The 19,669-nt window shown below is 41.4% G+C and overlaps 1 protein-coding gene across 2 annotated transcripts in view; it reads right to left on the bottom strand.

Moving 5' to 3' along the window:
* Window positions 1-19,669, bottom strand: part of CBLB (Cbl proto-oncogene B) — a 195,397-nt gene that overhangs the window by 48,940 nt on the left and 126,788 nt on the right. For both annotated transcript variants that reach the window (XM_048816329.2, XM_075118372.1), the window contains exon 10: window positions 19,379-19,582. In XM_048816329.2, coding sequence (XP_048672286.2) covers window positions 19,379-19,582 — 204 coding nt within the window. The remainder of the gene's footprint in view (window positions 1-19,378; window positions 19,583-19,669) is intronic.

Here is a 19,669-nt window from a genome sequence, read left to right as displayed (position 1 = left end):
AGCATTGTGAGGCAACCAAAGTTGCAGGGCAGGTGCTGATAGCCCCTCACTGGTCTGGATTGCACCCCAGAATGTGACACCTATGTGCCTTAAGGCCATACCGGATAGAACAACCATCTTTAGAATGCATCTCCAAGAACACTCATCAGTGTTTCAGTCAAACACAGAAAGCAGGGTTAGAGTCAGTTTTCAGAGTTGCACTTTCAGTATACCATTACATTAACTTAGCTGAATAAACTTCTTAAAATTTTTTGTGTGAAAAGAACTCTGATATGAGGGTGATGAACACTATATGAAATACCTAAACAGATGAAAGCAGAAAATCTGAGTGCAGTGAATTATTTCTGATAGCAACGTGACCTGGGTTTTTTACATGCCACTTACAATCTATTATACTACATGAATCTTTTTCTAGTTCTTCTATGTGAAGTATTTTCTTTTAAGCACACTATTGTGAATGCTCCTCATTTTTTTCTTGACTCATCAGCCCAACAGTTTATTATCTTCAGAATTCAAGATGTTTTCCCATCTGTTAGGTTATTCTCCCATTTCACTGTGTGATAAGCTTTAAGCTCCATATCTATTCGTTATGTGACTATTTCTACTCCATATGCCATGGCTGGTAACTCACAAGTGTCAAAGTAATAAGGACTGTTTGTTCTGATCCTTCAGGCTTTGATCAGCTTGGCTGTTTGAAGTCTCTGAGTGGATAATCACTCCCTGATGGCGAGGGGCAGAGCTGAGTTGAGTTAAGCTAAGCCGGGAGACCTGGTATATAAAGTCATTTGCTAGGCAAACAAGAACTGTGAACAGAGGTAGCTAGCAGGAGAGCTCCAGAGGAAGCGGAGAGAGGGAGTGTGAAAGAGTTTCCTTCCAGTTTCAGCTCTACATGTGATTTCAAGATGGACGGGGATGGAATAGTGATGATGACCTGCAATGGATACACCATCTTTTCTCCCCTGCCTGAAACCAGAAGCAGCTTCCTGTGCATGAAGTACAAGGTGGTGACTGTGCTGGAGGAAAAGATTCTTGGTTTGGAGGAGCAAATAGAGATGCTACCGAGAAACTGAAGAGTTCCCAGACTGCCAGGTTTGGGAAACATCAGTACCTCAGGTTCAAGGAAGAAAGGAACTGGCTACCAAAAAGAGCCAGAGACAGAGAGAGAGGATGTCAAAGAGGAGGCCTGGCAGTTTGTAAATCATATTGGCATTCCACATGGCTGGAGACAGGCAAGACTGGACAGGCTGTGCGCACTAGAAAGAAGAGAAGCAGGAGAAATTACACATAGCTGGAAGTTTCCAGTCAACAACAAGTCCTCACGTGGAAACTGTGGAAAATACTTCTCAAGATTCAGCTGTTCCAAGGAAATGGTGATATGTACAGAACACACCTCTCAATGGTAGTTCGGCGCAACCTATAAGAAACGCAAGCTTACTCACAAAGACTTCTCCAGCCATGCAAGGAAGATACACCATCTTTGCTGGGGATTCAATGCTCAGAAGAATCGAAAGAACATTCTGCAAAGGACAGGTCGATAATAAGACTGTGTGCTGCCTTCCTGGAGCCAAGACACGAAATGTCACTCAAAGATTGGATAGTATGCTGAAGCTGATGGGCCAGGATCCATTGGGGATGATTCATATCGGCACTAATGTCACTGCATCATGGGATCTCTCTCAGATAATAGATTACTTCAGAGAACTTTGAAACATGCTGAAGAAGAACATCTGAGTGATCTTCTTGGAGATCTTTTCTGTCCCATGAGCGAAGGAAGACAGAAGGTAGAAGATTCTGAAAGCAAACCACTGGCAGAGTTAGAGGGGGTTTTGATTTTGTGGAACATTGGTCCACTTTTTATAGGAAAAGGGAGCTGTATAGTTTGGATATTCTTCACTTCAGCAGAATGGGAACCAATCTCCTTGAGCACAGGCTGGCTAGAGTAGACAGGAAGGTGTTAAACTAATAACAAAAGGGGGAGGATAAAAAGAGGGAAGATATGAGCACGCAGAACCAATCTGACATATTGAGAACAAAATTAATTAAGGAACCAAAGGGCATGAAGAGAAGAAATTCCTTACTGCCCATACAAGAGGAACTGGAATTGCCCATTGATTGGAATGTTCAAATCAATGGCAAATACCTATTTAGGAAGGACTGTGTGGGCAAAAGGGGAGGGAGAGTTGCACTCTAGGTCAACGATGACATTACGTGTTTCCAAGTCACTGGTAACTTGGAAGAAAATAATCTTGAATGCTTAGGGATCCATGTCCTAACAGATAAAGCACAAGATGGGCTATTAGTTGATATCTGCTACAGACCATCATATCAGAACAGGATGACTGGCTCCTTACGCACCTGTTTATAATGTTTGGGGGGGGGGGGGAATAGCTGTGTAACCCTGTGGGACTTCAATTTGAGTGATATAAGCTGGAGGTCTCATACTGCCAGTACTAGAACATCCCTGGAATTTTTAAGTAGAATAGACGGCAAATTCGTGACTCTGAAAGGGGTGCATCAAACATAGGTGAATTCTATATTAGGACCTTGTCTTGACAGATAAAGAGGAACTGATCAGAGAACTAAAAATTAATGGTAGCTTAAATACAAGTGATTGTGACTTGATAACATTTATAATGTGCAAATAGAATAAAATCCAGATCAATAACTGGAATAACATTATAGTGACGCAGCAGCGCCATTGTAGGTAAACTTGCATCACAATATCTGTTTAAGGGTCAACTTTCCAAGTCCTCTAAAATGGGATTTCTTTGAAATTTCATGTGCCTCAGGAGGATGCAGGTCAGTGATCCAAATGTGGAGTGATTTGACCCGGGGTTCTAGAGATATAAGCCCTGAAAAATATTGCTATTTAAAAAAAAAAGTTACAGGTGTAATGTGAGTCAAAAGAATATGTTAATTACAAGCCCCCACCTAAGAGAAAAGGAGTTTTGGATTAAATTGCTGGAGATTGCACACACTGAGTCATGGGTGGCAGTTTCTGAAAGCCAGGAAGTTCCTAGCTGAAGTGCCCATGCAACCTTAACACTGCCCCTCTTTCAGCAATGCCGCAGTATGCCCAGTTAACACACATACCTTTGTTCTGCCAACTCCACAGTTGCTGAGCTGTACAAACCCTTTACCTTTTTCTACAAACCACTCACAAAGGGAAAAAAAATGTTGCCCATGCCATTTTCCCCCTCTACCCTCTTCAAAACACCACCTTAATATGTGTATCTCTCTCTCTCTCTCACACACACACACACACTCTAACCCTGGGCACTTTAATGTTCAGGGAATTCCAGATCTTGGAATACACTCACGCATTAACCAACTCCCCAGAAAGCATACCACATGGATACCATTTCAGAACCTTTCACAACCTTTTACAACTCCCTTACACTCACAGGATACCATCTCAATCTACGCTTTCACTTAATCATCCCTAAAGCACTAGAATCCTCTGATATTCCACCTCACCATTGACAATGTCCTTAGTAATAAAAGCCCTACACCCGGATACTGGACATAATCTACACCATTCTACACATAGAGGTGATGCACACTGGATCCTCATTTATACGTGCACCTCTTCCCTTCGCTCACCCATAATAATCATAGGTCCGTCACAAACTTCAAAGTAATCCACACATGTCTTCATATCACTGACACTTTTACAAAGGAGGCCCAAAACTACTGCCGCCACTAATTAGTGTAGGTTCACCTAACACACTGACTACACATGGAGTTTATGCAAATAATTCCCTCTGGCTACTTATTGTTATCTCCGAGGAACCAGAGAGATGGTAGTGTGGGCCCATTTTGGTTTTTCCCCCTTTTTGTTCTTTAGTAGTGTTATAAGAAGTCCTGTGGGTGAAGTGAACCAATTGAGAAAGGAAGTGAAGAGCTTGTACATTTCAACAACTGTGGGGCTGACAGAGCAAAGGTATGTGTGTTAGTGAGGCATACTGGGGAACTGCTTAAGGAGGACAGAGTGAAAGCTGGATGGGCAACCTAAACTGAGCATTTCCTGGTTTTCAGAAGTTTGAGTTTTGATTAACTTAACATTCTGCAAGGAGATGACAACACCAAGCAATCTTAGCTCTGTATTAATGTAGTATTTTTGCCATTGACTATATACTTGTTGCTTAAAAGGGCCAATTTCACAAAGCAGAAAACAATATGGCTAAAAAAAGGGAGATGGTATAGAGGGGAAGTGAAGGGAGCTATAATTTTATATGTATAACAAATGGAAAAAAAGGGGAAATTGATAATAAGATGTATAAGTGAGAAGCTAGGAAATGTAGAAAATTGAAAAGGGAACCAAAAGGGATGCAGGGAGAAATCTATGGCCAGCAGAGCTAAAGACGATAAGAAGAAGTTTTTTAAAGTATATTAGGAAAAGAGAGAATACTGGATGGAAATGGTAGAATTATCTGGAATGGCAGAATCATCCATAATAATTCAGATAAAGGAGATGTGTTCAATAAATATTTGTTTGGTATTTGGGAAAAAATGGATGATGAGTCATATAAGATAACAATATTTCCATTCCACCATTATCTCAAGAGGATATTAAACATCAGCTACTAAAGTTAGACAGTTTGGGGATAACTTGCAACCAGGTGTGTTTTAAAGAGCTGGACCATTAATATTAATTTTCAATAAGTCTGGGAACACTGGGGAAGTTTCAGAAGATTGGAAGAAAGCTAACGTTGTGCCAATATTTTAAAAGGGTAAATAGGAAGACCCAGTTAATTATAGGCCTGACAGTCTGATATCGATCCCAGGCAAGATAATAGTGTGGCTGATAAGGCACTTGATTAATAAAGCATTAAAAGGAGGGTAATATAATTAATGCCAATCAACATGGTTTTACAGTTTGATAGGATCCAACTACTAACTTGATATCCTTTTTTTTTATGAGATTACAAATTCGGTGGATAAAGATAATAGCGCTGACATAATATACTTAGACTTCTGCAAGGTGTTTCACTTGGTACCTCACATGATTTTGATTAAGAAACTAGAATATAAAATTAACATGGCACATATTAAATGGATTAAGAGCTAGCTTACTGATAGGTCTCAAAATGTCATTGTAAACGCAGAATCGACAAACAGGTCCAGTTCTAGAGGGGTTGCACAGGGGTTGATTCTTGGTCTACACTCTTACGTTTTTATCAGTGATTGGAAGAAAAAATCATCACTGACAAAGTTTGCAGAGGACACTAAAATTGGGGGTAAATAATGGAGGACAAGTTGCTGAAACAGAGCTATCTGGATCTCTTGGTAAACTGAGTGCTCCTTTTTAAGCTGAACCGTCCCAGTTTCCTCACGTGAAAACTATTCCATACCCCAATCCTTTTTATTGCCCTTCTCTGTATTCTAATTTTCCAGTTCTAATGTATCTTTTTTTGATATGGGGCAACCAGAGCTGCACACAGTATTCAAGGTGTGGTGTACCACGGATTTACATTGTGGCATTATATTTTCTGCTTTATTAGCTACACCTTTCCTAATCATTCCTAACATTAGCAGCTTTTTCGAATGCCACCGCACATTGAGCAGATGTTTTCAGAGAGACTATCCACAATGACTCCAAGTTTTCTTTCTTGCTTGGGAACAGCTAATTTAGATCCCATCATTTCTATGTATAGTTGGGATTTTTTTTTCAATGTGCATTACCTTGGACTTAACATTAAATTTAATTTGCCATTCTGTTGCTCAGTCACCCAGTTCTGTGACATCCCTTTCTAACTTCACAATCAGCTTTCGACTTATCTTGAGTAATTTTGTATCTTGTGCAAATTTTGCCACCTCACTGTTCATCCCCTTTTTCAGATCATTTATGAATATGTTGAACTACACAGGTCCCAGTACAGATCCTTGAGGAACCCCACTATTTACCTCTCTCTACTGGGAAAAAAACGGTTACTCATCTTCTCGTAACTGTTGTTCTTCAAGATGTATTGTTCATGTCCATTCAAATCAGGTGTGCCTGCGCTGTGTGCATGACAGTAGGAAGATTTTTCCCTTAGCAGTATCCATATGGTCAGCCTGGGCACTCCCTAGAGTCACACCTTCATGGCGCTCAATATAAGGCCCTGCCAACCCTACCCCCACTCAGTTCTTTCTTTCTGGCTACTCCGATAGAGGGGTAGGTGGATGGGTATTACAATGGACATGAACAATACCATCTCCAACAGTTACGAGAAGGTGAATAACTGTTTTTTCTTTGACAGGTTTCAGAGTAACAGCCGTGTTAGTCTGTATTCGCAAAAAGAAAAGGAGTACTTGTGGCACCTTAGAGACTAACCAATTTATTTGAGCATGAGCTTTCATGAGCTACAGCTCACTTCAAGTGAGCTGTAGCTCACGAAAGCTCATGCTCAAATAAATTGGTTAGTCTCTAAGGTGCCACAAGTACTCCTTTTCTTTTTGTTTTTTCTTTGAGTGCTTGTTCATGTCAATTCCAATCAGGTGACTCCCAAGCCCAAGTTCAGGAGGTGGGGTCAGAATTGTCTACGGATTGGAGCACTACTCTTTCAAAGGCTATGTTGTCTCTGGCCTGATGGGTGATTGCATAGTGCATGGTGAAAGTGTGTATGGGGGACCACGTTGCTGCTCTGCAAATTTCCTGGGTAGGAATCTGTGCCAGGAATGATGTTGAAGAGGTCTGTGCCCTGGTGAAGTGCACAGTGATCATAGGAGCAGCCACCCCGCCAGGTTATAGCACTCACATATGCAGGACATGACCCAGGACAAAATCCACTGAAAAGAGACAGGAAGACGTTTCATTCTGTCTGCCACAGCCACGAATAGTTGGATGGATTTTCAGAACAGCTTTGTTCTCTTGATGTAAAAGGCTAGTGCTCTGCGGACATCCAATGAGTGGAACCTCTGCTTCCTACCACTTGAGTGCGGCTTAGGATAGAACACCAGGAGGAAGATGTCTTGGTTGATGTGAAATTGGGAGACAACTTTCGGGACGAAAGCCGGGTGAGGCCTAAGCTAAACCATGTCCCTATAGAACAGTGTAGGGGGCCTCTGATGTTAAAGTCGGGATGTGGGGGGGGTGGGTGGTGCTGCCGACACCGAGGACAGTGCAGCAGCCGGTGCTGCTGTGTGAGTGCCCAAGACTGAGGCCACCGATGACAATCTGGAACCCTGGCTTTGATGATAGGCCCACTATGTCCACTGGCCCTGCTAGGGAGCCAGGTAGGGATGATGATCACAGCGGGAGGAGTCCGCCTCTGAGGTCTCTGGTTGTGATGACCAGGGAGGAGCGGAGCTTCTTTGTGCTGGGGATCGGTGCCAGCTTGGGGACCGAAGAGGCTCCCCCACAAAAACCCCGGTGCTGGTGGTTGATGTAACAGGAATGGCCTCATGGCAGACATCATCGCCGGCCTGCCCACAGAATGTACAGGGACTGGGATTAGTGCCAGCTACCTGTCCCTCCTAGGAGGTGAGGGCGGCACTGTGAGTGCCAATAGGTCTGCTGCTGCCTCGAACGCCTGCCACATGGAGGTGAGTTGTATGTCTTCGTGGTGGTGGCCTGGTGAGCAGTGCGGGTCTGGACTCGACTGTACCCCTCCTGGGGCATAAGTCAACGGGATCCCGGCCAATTGAGCACCCAGTGAGGGTTTGCTCGTTACTTGGTCCTTAGACCTAGCTGGGGAGCCTTCTGTTGGCCTCCTTTTTCTTACGGGGCACTGGGGAGTGAGAGGAGTGCCTCACCGATACCTGCCCATGGGTAGAGCCGTGGCAGTGCAGAGGGTCTCTGAGTCCTTCCTCGGCACTGGCTCCCACATCGACAGTGTCAGAATGCTGCGCACCAAGGATGCGGTGCTCGAGGCCAGGTCAGGCACGGCATGCTCGACTGGGGCCGAAGAGCTGCCTCCGTGAGTAGGACTCTGAGGCGCTGCTCTCTGTCCTTCAGGGTCCTGGGGCAAAAACCCCTACAGATCTTAGAGTGGTCTCTGACATGCCCCTCGCCCAAACACTTAAGGCACGATGAGTGTGGGTCACTGCCACAGACCGATCACGGTTTAAAGCACAGGGACCGAGGCATACCCCAGTGCCAGGGAAAAACATCGGGAGGGAAGACCCCCTGCAAGGAAACCTATACGAAAAAACTACATTAACTATAACTACTATGCTAACTATGTACATGGGGATAGAGATACTGTGAAGCACGTGCTTGCCAAGGCAAGAGTGGTACAGAGTTCTGGCAAGCTGTCACAGGCGGTAAGAAGGAACTGAGTGGGGGTTGGGTTGGCAGGGCCCTATATTGGGCGCCATGAAGGTGTGACTCCAGGGGGCGCCCAGGCCGACTGTATGGATACTGTTAAGGGAAAAATCTTCTGGCTGTCTGCATGCAACATATGCACACCTGATTGGAATGGACTTGAACGAACACTCGAAGAAGAACTGACCATTTATTCCTAGCTTTTGTTTCCTATCTTTTAATCCATTACTGATCCATGAGAGGACCTTCCCTCTTATCCCAGGACTGCTTAATTTGCTTAAGAGCTCTTGGTGTCAGACCTGCCAAACGTTTTCTGAAAGTCCAAGTACACTCTATTTACTGGATCATTCTTGCCCACATGCTTGCTGAAACTCTCAAAGAATTCTAATAGATTTGATTACTGTACTTGATTACTGTCCATACATACCTACATGGGGAACAAATATTTAATAATGGGCTCTTTAATCTAGCAGAGAAAGGTATAACATGGTCCAATGGCTGGAAGTTGAAGCTTGACAAATTTAAACTGGAAATAAAGTATAAATTTTTAACAATTAGGGTAATTAACCACTGGAACAATTTACAGGGATCATGGCAGATTCTCCATCACTGGCGATTTTTAAATCAAGATGGGATGTTCTTCCTAAAATGTGCGCTCTAGGAATTATTTGGGGAAGTTCTATGGCCTGTAGTAAACAGGAGGTCAGACTAGATGATCATAATGGTCCGTTCTGGTCTTGTAATTTATGTATGTATGAAAATCTTCATACCATCATTAAGCCTCATAAAGGCTCTCATTAGTTTTTACTTAAATTTCCTGGTTGAAAATAGCAGAAAAATTATTCAGACTATCTGAAACTGTCATTGCTTACAGCCTTACTATTACCACCACGTACACGAGACTCCAGACTAAAGTGAGCTGGTGTTGGCCAAAAGTTGGATGATGACAAGGAAAATTCACATGTTGCAAAAATACTGCTTCTCTTCCCTCCGAGGCAGCACTAAATCAACATTATTACATGGTGCTAAGAAAAGGGAGACTGGAATGTTGGATAAGTCTTAAAGTTGAGGTCCTGACTATTTACAGTAAAACATCCCAGGGTACTTTAGCCAGGACAGGCTGTGACGCTGAGTGTTCTCACAAAATTCTAATTTCTGTAATTACACTAATGGTGTTCTCTGGCTATATAGTTGCTTGATGTTAAACTTTACGACATTCTGCCACAGAGATGGCTGCACTGCATTTGCATGTGAAGTAATTATAGCTGTACACAGATATCCATGCATCTTAAACGAAAGCTGACTGGCATGCAGACCAAGGCTTATTGGTCATCGCATGAGTACACATATGAAACTGGTAGATGAGCTCTTTCAAAATGCTCTCTTAAAAACAGACACAAGGCAATGGGTTTTTTTGTACGTCTCTCACTGGAGATTTCTGTGGCGTGTGTTACTCAGTGAAAGGAACAGAAGGAGAAATCAGGTTAGTCTAGGACAGGGGTAGGCACGGCACGCAAAGCTGATTTTCAATGGCACTCACGCTGCCCGGGTCCTGGCCACCAGTCTGGGGGGCTCTGCATTTCAATTTAATTTTAAAATGAAGCTTCTTAAACATTTTAAAAAAGTTATTTACATACAGGAGTAATTTAGTTATATATTAAAGACTTATAGAAAGAGACCTTCTAAAAACGGTAAAATGTATTACTGGCACGCAAAACCTTAAATTAGAGTGATTAAATGAAGACTTGGCACACCACTTCTGAAAGGTTGCCAACCCCTGGTTTAGGAAACAGTAAAGTAACTACAAAAGTGAGTTTTCCTCCCTTGGTATTCACCCCTTCTTGTCAACTGTTGAGAATAGCTCACTTCCACCTTAACTGAACTGGCTCATTAGCACTGACACCCCCCCCCCCCCAACTTGGTAAGGCAACTCCCATCTTTTCATGTACTGTGTATTTATAGCTGCCTACTCTATTTTCCACTCCATGCATCTGATGAAGTGGGTTCTAGCCCATGAAAGCTTATGCCCAAATAAATTTGTTAGTCTCTAAGGTGCCACAAGGACTCCTCGTTGTTTTTGCTGATACAGACTAACAGCTACCACTCTGAAACCAGTAAAGTAACAAGTGATTAATAGACAAACAAGCACAGATAAATCTGGCAATGACAAACTACAGAAATCTTTACCCCTCAGAGGGCCTGCTGCAGTATAGACCTGTGCAATAAATATTCTATTAAGGAAAAGAGCACAGACTTCTTTATAACAATATGAGCTTCATCAATAAGGCAGAAATGCTGCAAAAGGAAAGAAGTTAGGACTTAATTTGCAAGAGTACTGCAGAATGATCTTTCATGCTTGCAGTGAATCAAAACTGCTTCTCAATCAGATATGTTAACTAGCAGCAAAATGTGATGTCTATTCTCTTAGTGGATCTAGACCTAAGGAGAGAATAAGAATAATACTATTACTGACTACTACAACTTCTGCAGGATCTCGTTCTGATCCAAGTGCTAAAGCAGGTGCTTTTGAATCCACGAGTCGTCTTTACAAATCCTAGCATGGCACTTTTTTAAAGCCTGAAAACACGATCGATTCAGTACAATGGTGAGGATCACAATGTACTTCAAGGAGACAACAATATTTTAAGGACTGCATCAAGAAATGTCCAAGACGTTCTGAGCAGATCTGCACCAGCACTGGACTTTTTGGGATTCCTAAATGAGTAAGTTTCCTTGAATCTTCATTAACCTAACTGGAAACTTGGCTTATTTTCGAGCAGCTCATGTTGTTTGCATAAGGGTGATTATGCCCTAGTTGCATTAAATATCATCTGGAATTACTTCAAGGTTGTTTGAGGACTTAAAACTACATAGAAACAAAGCAGCTAGGTACACATTTTTCTATGTAAATAGGGTTGCCTATTTGATCTTTCCCAGTCAGTCCAACAAAATGCATTATTTATAATGTCTTGGGTTTAGTATATTAAATTGTTTCTAATCCAGAGTTTAAGGTCTCTTAACATTTAGCATTTCTGGTTAGAGATCACGTATATTTTGTAACTCTGAGCATTTCGCTCTTTCCGAATCTATACCCATGTAGCCTCAGAATAGCACCACTAAAGTAGTTAACATCACTATTAATCTTAACTGGCTTGTGAACTTCAAAACCTACTTGTCACCATGTGAATCTAAACACTATTAAATAAGTAACAATAAAAATCAAACTACGCCCTCCCTTTTGAAGTAATTTAACTGTGAAAAGGACAGCTGGATCAGATTGTTCTATCTGCTCTGAGGTCTCATGTGAGCAAAACAAAACCAGCACAAAATGAGATCCAGCTGTCTACTCCAGCCTGCCAGACCCATTTATTTATTTATTTAATAAAACCTTATAAAAGTTTTTAAAGTTGGGCAATTGATATGCAGGTAGCCAGTTTGCAGTAAATGAAAAACAAGTGACACAAACTTGTGTTTATGCTACATCAGAACGTGGAGAGGGTCTGCACATCTGAAATGCGCCTATTGAAATTTATTTTATTACCCCTTTCAAACAGTATGTTTGAATCCTGTGCCCCTGGTTTTTTAGCTCAGAAATCAGAATGGTCTGAGGGAGGGAAGGGGTAATTTAAAAAGTTAATCATCATTTAACTTTTATATAGCACTAAGTTTTGATGGGGCTTTAAAAATTAGGGAAAAAAGCAAAGTCCCCATCCAATGAAGTGAGCTGTAGTTCATGAAAGCTTATGCTCTAATAAATTTGTTAGTCTCTAAGGTGCCACTAGTACTCCTTTTCTTTTATCCTAAAGTATTTACAGTCCAACATCATGATCCTGCAACACAGGCTTAACTTTAAGTGCATGAGTAGAACCTTGGAAGTCAATGGAATTACTTACACACTTAAGTTAATATGTAGGGCCCAGATTTTTAAAGGCATTTAGGCATTACTGTGCTCAGCATCAGAATGCCCAGCTGACTTAGGAGCCCAAACCTCATTTTCAAAAGGTATTTAAGGACTTAGGAGTTTGAAGTCTATTGACAGTCCCTTTTGAAAATGAGATCTGGGCTCCGAAATAAGCTATGTGTTGAGATGCTCAGAACAGCCATGCCAAACTACCTTTTAAAATCTGGGCCTATGTGCCTAAAGGGCACTGAGAAGGACTGAGGCTTAAATTAGACAAGATGGAGCAGAAGACAGAAAACAAATAATACATAAGACAACCACCCAAAAAATAACAGGGGAAGGAGTGGAAGAAGGTTAATTATAAATATAAGTGGTGGGAGCCTTACAGAGGGATAAATTGAGCCTGTTAGTCAGAGTCCACTATAAGGGGCAGCACAATACCTCCTGAAACTCCTCAGATACTCTCAGACACTGAACGATGAAGTCAAAAATTTTCCAATTCTTTGGTACAATCTTTGAATCAAAACTACAATAAAATAGGTGAGTCATCAAGAAGACATTGACCTGTGAGGAGGCAGGAAGTTAGCTAAGATAAATGTTTGAGTCCATTTTTCCCCCCCCCAATTGTTTTCTCTTACACGTTGTGTCAAAGCTGAAACTCTAGCATTATGGCAATAAAGCATTTCAGAACATAAATGTCACCGCAATTAAGATAAAATTAATAATGCACAAACAATAGGTTTGCCATCAGTTCAAGGGGAAGTAAAAGCCCTCCAAATTCTTGAGAGCCCAGATCTTTAGGTCATGCATGATTCATTAAACATACACTTACTCATCCTCTGTACAGAGCCTGCTCTCATGACAAATAGCAGCTTTCAGTCTTGCTGACTTCTCATAACTACTCTGAGGACAACAGCATGAATCAAAGTCAGTTTTTGGTGCATTGAGACAACTATCAAATTAATTCTAGAGAACTGCAGATATCCCCAGACAAAGTAACTTTTCACATGGTTTTGAAACAGGAAAATGTGCCAACCGTATATTAATTTACTTTGACCTACTAAAATCTGCATGGGGCTCCTATTCTCTTAGTGCTTTCCCTCTGTGGTTTACCATAACAGTAATGTTTTTATTCAGCTGATAAAATTATCCTAGCATCAATAAATCTAAATGATTTGTTCCTATCCATAAACTTTATTTGGACTTTTTTCTGTTTTATTTTTTTTTTTCCAACCAGCCTGCAAATCAAGCCAGGTCTGGTGATGATAATATGGCAGATAACTCATTTTTATTTCATCCATTGTGACAATGGAGTACTAAAGATTATTCCCAACTTCAAATCATCTACTGGAGATTCAAGTATCTTCTTTACAGGGATTATTTATTCTAAATGTAAAAGGAGAAACAGCGTTTTATAAAAACAACAAGGAGTCCGGTGTTTTATTTCTACCCAGATCTGTATCATACACATTTATACAGGTATATTCCCTGATATGCATCTAAAGAAGATACAGAAAAGAAAAAAAAAAGTCGGACAAATGTCAATTAGAACAAACAAAACACTGGTGAGAAAAGGAATGTCACAAGCAGTGACTGATTTAGTTGATCTGATACCATGGAGACAGAGAGCTCCGTAGCCTAGAGTCACAATGGACACAGCATTATCTCCCATCAGCATTTCATAGTGATGTGATCTAATGATCTCAACACACTTTGGAAACATTAATGAATTAAAGCTTCCTGGTGAGAGACAGACTGATTATGTGGACACACAAATTTTATTGGATCTTTCAGCAGACTTTAGTACAACTGATGCTGACGATTCATTTGCAATACAGTAGATCCTCAATTTTACGAGCACCAATCTCACAAAAGACCAATTATATGAAGCAATTTTTCTCCAAAGGAAAGAATAATAATTGCATGACAAAATTGATGTTGATAAACATTCCTTCACATTCCAGTGCCTTCAATGCAATTGGAAATTACCTTGCAATGGTTCGAAGAATATGAAGAAAGTGATGTAAAGCATCGTATGGCTTATGCACCGCACCTGCTGTAATTTTAAGATGTTCAATTTTATAAACCTTTTCAAATTATGAATTTCTCAATATCCAATTAGTTTGGAAAAATAGGAGCTCTCCTGTACCTAGCTAAGATGACTGGGATCCACAAAAAAGTGAACTGTTTATTCCACTCATTCCTTTAGGATGACCAAGAAGATTTGTGATAAGCAACTACTCTTCTTCCCCAAAGGATCTCTATCGAGGGGTTCTGGGGGAATTTTATCTTGCCACCTCCACCTGGTCGAAACATGTATATCAAAGCTGCTAGGTCATGGTGAGCAATTCTGCATTGCAGTATCATCAACATGCTGTTGACACTCGCCTCGGTGCTTCCTTACTCAACTATGATGCTGTGTTCTCTTTGCTTCCACCGTGCCCATCTGAGATAGGGCTTTGGAAGACAGACAGATGACTTACCTTCAATACAGATAAGATGGAGCTGACAATGGTGGGTAGGAAAATATATCTTGAGGGAATGACAAAGGCTATAATTACTACTGCCTCAGTTTAGAGGCCTTAGCAGATTCCCCAAAAACAGTTCCCAGTGTTTATCATCTCTGGCTGGCCAGAGACTGCAGACCTTGTCACAGTACACAGGCCTTTCTTACCTCTCGGCTGAACAACAGCAATGTGCTCTATTCAGAGTTCCCAAAGGAGACCACTCAGGAGCTTCATTTAAATGATGAACATAGACATCCATCCTTTCTCAGAGCAGGACGATATGAGCATATAGCATTTGTGATTCATGTTCTATGCCGGGGTGGCCAACCTGTGGCTCCGGAGTGCATGCGGCTCTTCAGAAGTTTATATGCGGCTCCTTGCACAGGTGGTGACTCCGGGGCTGGAGCTACAGGCGCCAATTTTCCACTGCTCAACCCCAGGCCCTGCCCCCACTCCACCCCTTGCCCCAAGGCCACTGCCCCTACCCCTGAGCCTGCTGCATCCTTGCTCCTCCTCCCTCCATCCCAGAGCCTCATGTACACTGCAGAACAGCTGATCACGGCAGGCAGGAGGCATGAAGAGGGAGGTGGAGGTGCTGATCGGTAGGGCTACCAGCAGGCAGGAGGTGCTGGGAGTGGGAGCTGCTGATGTATTATTGAGGCTCTTTGGCAACACACACAGGTAAATTCGGGCTCCTTCTCAGGCTCAGGTTGGCCATCCCTGGTCTATGCTATCTCCTAATATGCTTCCAAGTGCAATTCATGAGCTTCATCCTGACTGTGCTTAGCTCTAAGACTGGCTCTCCTTCTATACACCACCAGGACATTAGCCATCGAACAGAATACTCTTGCTGTTCATCCTCAGGGCTGAATGCCAGGGCAGATGAGCCTTCCCAATGGAGTGGACATAGCTGTGAAAGTTGCCTCCTCTGGTGTGCCCATCACAGCCCACATCTGGCCACTGCCAGGACATGAGGCAAGATAGTTTAAAAATAAAATAACTGCAGCGTTCTCAGCTCGGTGAGCTTTACTGGCCAGCGTGTGATTTAGGATAGAGTCAATTTATTAGCTTTTCAGGGATGATGTGTTTGTGCTTTAATTTAATGGTGCACAAATAGGGAGCGATGGAGAGGCAGCCCTTACAAATCCCCGTAAGAAATGAGCATGTGTGAATGAAGTAGTAAGAGCTAGATTTATGCTGCTGCATTTCATATTCAAAATAAGTACCCTAAACTTGCAGGATTCTGGATCAACAATGTAGGTTTGTTTAAAAAAAAAAAATCACGTATGCTGGGAGGCCAACCAACAAATTGAAATAATAAGACAATAGAAAAAACAAAACAGTCTTAGTTAAAGAAAGCAAGCATCCCAATACAGCAATATTCTACAGCAGTAAGAAGAAAATCTTTACTGCCTTATGTGATGCACTGCAAAAAGCAAACAGATCATAGTGATTTTAAATTTCTAGGAGCAGACAAAGAATGGGAGGTCACGGTTCAGCCACAGAGATGTGAACAACAGTAAAATCAGTTTCAGTGCCTATAAGCGGCTTTTCAATTTTCTGGAAATACACATGATCTGTTTACGACGTTGCACTCTCTGATTTTATAAAAATATGCTAATGAGTGTGAATATAATGTAACTGGAATATGCTTCATGCAAGGGGTCTCTTGTAAGGTATCATTACAAAGCTTATAATCTACTGAGTGTGGTCATCCTATTTGTATAAATGTATCACTCTTGTATCTGAAACTAGAAATACGAAATATAACTCTGAGGTCCTATTGTAGTTCTGCAAAGTGTGGGCCATTAATGGTGGTTTGGAATCTTAATGGCTCCCATTAACCAGGGCAACTGACTGTAGAGGGCTCTGTTTTACTTGTAAGTCTTCCTGTATACCTGTGTGCTGGCAAGTGGGTAATGAAGTCTTAGAGTGACATGTGATCATGTCACCTGAACTGGAATCCATCTTTAACCTGATGCTTTTCCATTGAGGAGGGGTGGGAACCCAGAGGGACAAAGGATTCCCACCTTGTGCAAAAGATATATATAAGTGGGTGGAACAGAACAAATGGAGGGCCATCATGAGAAATCCCCTAACTACCACCTGAGCTGGAACAAGGGCTGTACCACGGGAAAGGATTGTGCCCAGAGTAGCAAGGCGTCCAGTATGTGAAAGAAATTTATTGAAATATCTCTGAGGGTGAAATTTTATCTACATTCAGTTTTATTACTGTACTAGGCTTAGACTTGCGTGTTTTATTTTATTTTGCTTGGTAATTCACTTTGTTTTGTCTGCTATTTGGAACCACTTAACTCCTACTTTCTGTATTTAATAAAATCACTTTTTACATATTAATTAACCCAGAGTATGTATTAATACCGGGGGGTGCAAACAGCTGTACATCTCTCTCTATCAGTGTTATAGAGGGCGAACAATTTAGGAGTTTACCCTGTATAAGCTTTATACAGAGTAAAATGGATTTATTTGGGGTTTGGAGCCCATTGGGAGTTGGGCATCTGAGTGTTAAAGACAGGGACATTTTTTAAGTTGCTTTCAGTTAAGTCGGCAGCTTTGGGGCACGTGGTTCAGACCCTGGGTCTGTGTTGGAGCAGAGGGGTGTGCCTGGCTCAACAAGACAGGCTGCTGAAGTCCCAGGCTGGCAGGGAAAGCGGGGCAGAAGTAGTCTTGGCACATCAGATGGCAGTCCCAAGAGGGTTTCTGTGTTCCAACCCGCCACACTGTTCTAAGACACTTACCTCTGGAATATGGGAAGGCACATGCATGGATTGGCTGGAAGAACTAATGAATGAGTTTACCATCTCATCTCCACTGCACAAGCAACTCAAGTGACATTGTGCAACAGAGCCATGAGGGACAGAGCCATCATGTAGCCTCAAACACATTAAAAAGCACTTACTGAAACCAAAAAAGAATGCAAAAAGAATAAAACCTATGAAATGCCACAGGGAAAAGTGTTCCTTCTAACAGGCTCGGAAGAAATGTTGAATATGAAGTGATTTGAAGAGAGACACAAACTTTTGAAAGAGCAATACCAAAAGGCTCTGTATAAATCCTGAAGCTGTCCCCCCACAACCTCACAGGACTCTGGGACCCCCTCTCTCTTGCTCCAGAACTGTGTGGGTAACACTCCAGACTGTTCCTGTAGCAGCTGTATTGATTTAGTTTGGGACTACTGCATAAAAGCGGTTGGACCATGTCTTGTCTCTGGCTCTGCAACCCAGGAACACGGAGCAAGTGCTAAAGCTCGGGAAAAAGGGTATTTACACCCCTTAACTGGCACTGAATCCAAGCAGAGGCCTCAGTTGCAAGAACACCTTCCAGATCAGGAGGGAACATTGGTCTGAAATTCATCCAACACACTTTACAATTCTGCATTTGCCACTTGAAAGTTCTGGGGCAAACAAGAATGGAAAAGGCTGGAGTCACTTTGGAAAGACAATGTTTCCAGCCTTCAGAACTAAAATGATTAGCATCTGCCCTTTGCTGAATGTAAAGTAAGATTCATGGGCAGTGGGGAGGATGAATTTGAAAGCTTTTAAAATAGTTTTAAAGCAACAGAGTGAAATGCTGAACACGGACTATTCAAATTAACTAATCTAGTTTATGCTTGCTCTTCACTGTACTATATACTACTGTAGGGTACTTAATGGTTTGAGATTGTTTTTTAATCACTTTATCTCTGATAAAAGTTTATTGTATTATACCTGGTCATAAAAGTAACATTATGAAAGCCAATCAACTTAAGGCTAAAAGTTCTTTAGTACCACATACAGAGGTTAGGGTATGGTTGGCAATAAAAAGGCAGAGAGGTGGATGGTGAATAGGTTTCTAACATCAGGCAGTTTTTCAACATAGAGAGATAATGATGTTTCTGACACAAGAGGTCTGGAAGAGTATCAGAAATGGCAGATAAAACCCAAAACATACTGTACGTAAATGAGGACATTGATTGACGTACATTCTGGGATAAAAGAATGGAGTGCTCTTTAATAGAAGCAAACACAATGATTGGAAAATGATAAATTAAGATGTTATAGGTTGAAGAAATAATTCCAAAATGAATATTTGAGCTAGTATGTGGCCTTTGTACAAGGGCTTTGTATGAAAAGCACATTGTAAAAAAAAAAATAGACAGTGATGCAAAAAAGATAGCATTCCATTCCATGACAGTATCTGACCTGGACCACAGTATAGTAATGAAATCTGAATACTACCAATTTAAAGTAAATTTGCATAAATGTGTAAATAAAAAAGCAATAAGGTTCACAATATCCAGACCAACTATACCAAAAACGAGTACAGAGGATTCCAACCAAGTTCAACGATTAAGGGGGAGAAGAGCCAAAGACAAATCTGCTACAAATAATTTCTAAGTTGATTTTTTTTAAAAAAGCCTAATACCAAAACAGGGCCAGATTCTTAACTGGTATAAACTGATGTAGCTCCACTTTACTCAAATGAGTTAACCCAATTTACAAAAAAAGAGAAGACAACCCATTTTCCCCATTCAACAAACAAGAATATTCTACTCGTTTTGATTTATTTTTATGGCTACAGTTGTTATGAAATGCATAGTGCTTCACCATCCTGAGATCTATTCAGTAAACTACAAGAACTTTTAAAGTGCAGTTACACTACTCACTTACTACAGATTACAAACGTATTTGATTCCACATGATGCACCTGTTAAACATTTACCTTTCGTACTGAAGCCAACCGATTCATCATTAAAGATTCTTCTCTGTCATCATCATCATCCAAGTCTAGCATGGGCATACTAAAACTATCTATAATACTGCAGCACCTGGAGTTTTCATCCCTTGGATCAAAAGGGTCTACAATTATTGGTTCAGTTCCTTTGATTTCACATCGGCAGAAAGGACAGCCCTGACCATCGGATTCCTGCACAAAAACAAAAGTATTCTTTTAGATAGAGGGTAATATTCTTGTTTATGCTAAGGTCCCTTTACCGGATTCTGGCAACGTGTA

Source organism: Caretta caretta, chromosome 1, assembly GCF_965140235.1.
Source record: "Caretta caretta isolate rCarCar2 chromosome 1, rCarCar1.hap1, whole genome shotgun sequence".
Lineage (NCBI taxonomy): Eukaryota > Metazoa > Chordata > Testudines > Cheloniidae > Caretta > Caretta caretta.
The sequence above is the reverse complement of the archived record's forward strand: the minus strand, read 5'-3'. Positions and strand labels throughout refer to the sequence as shown.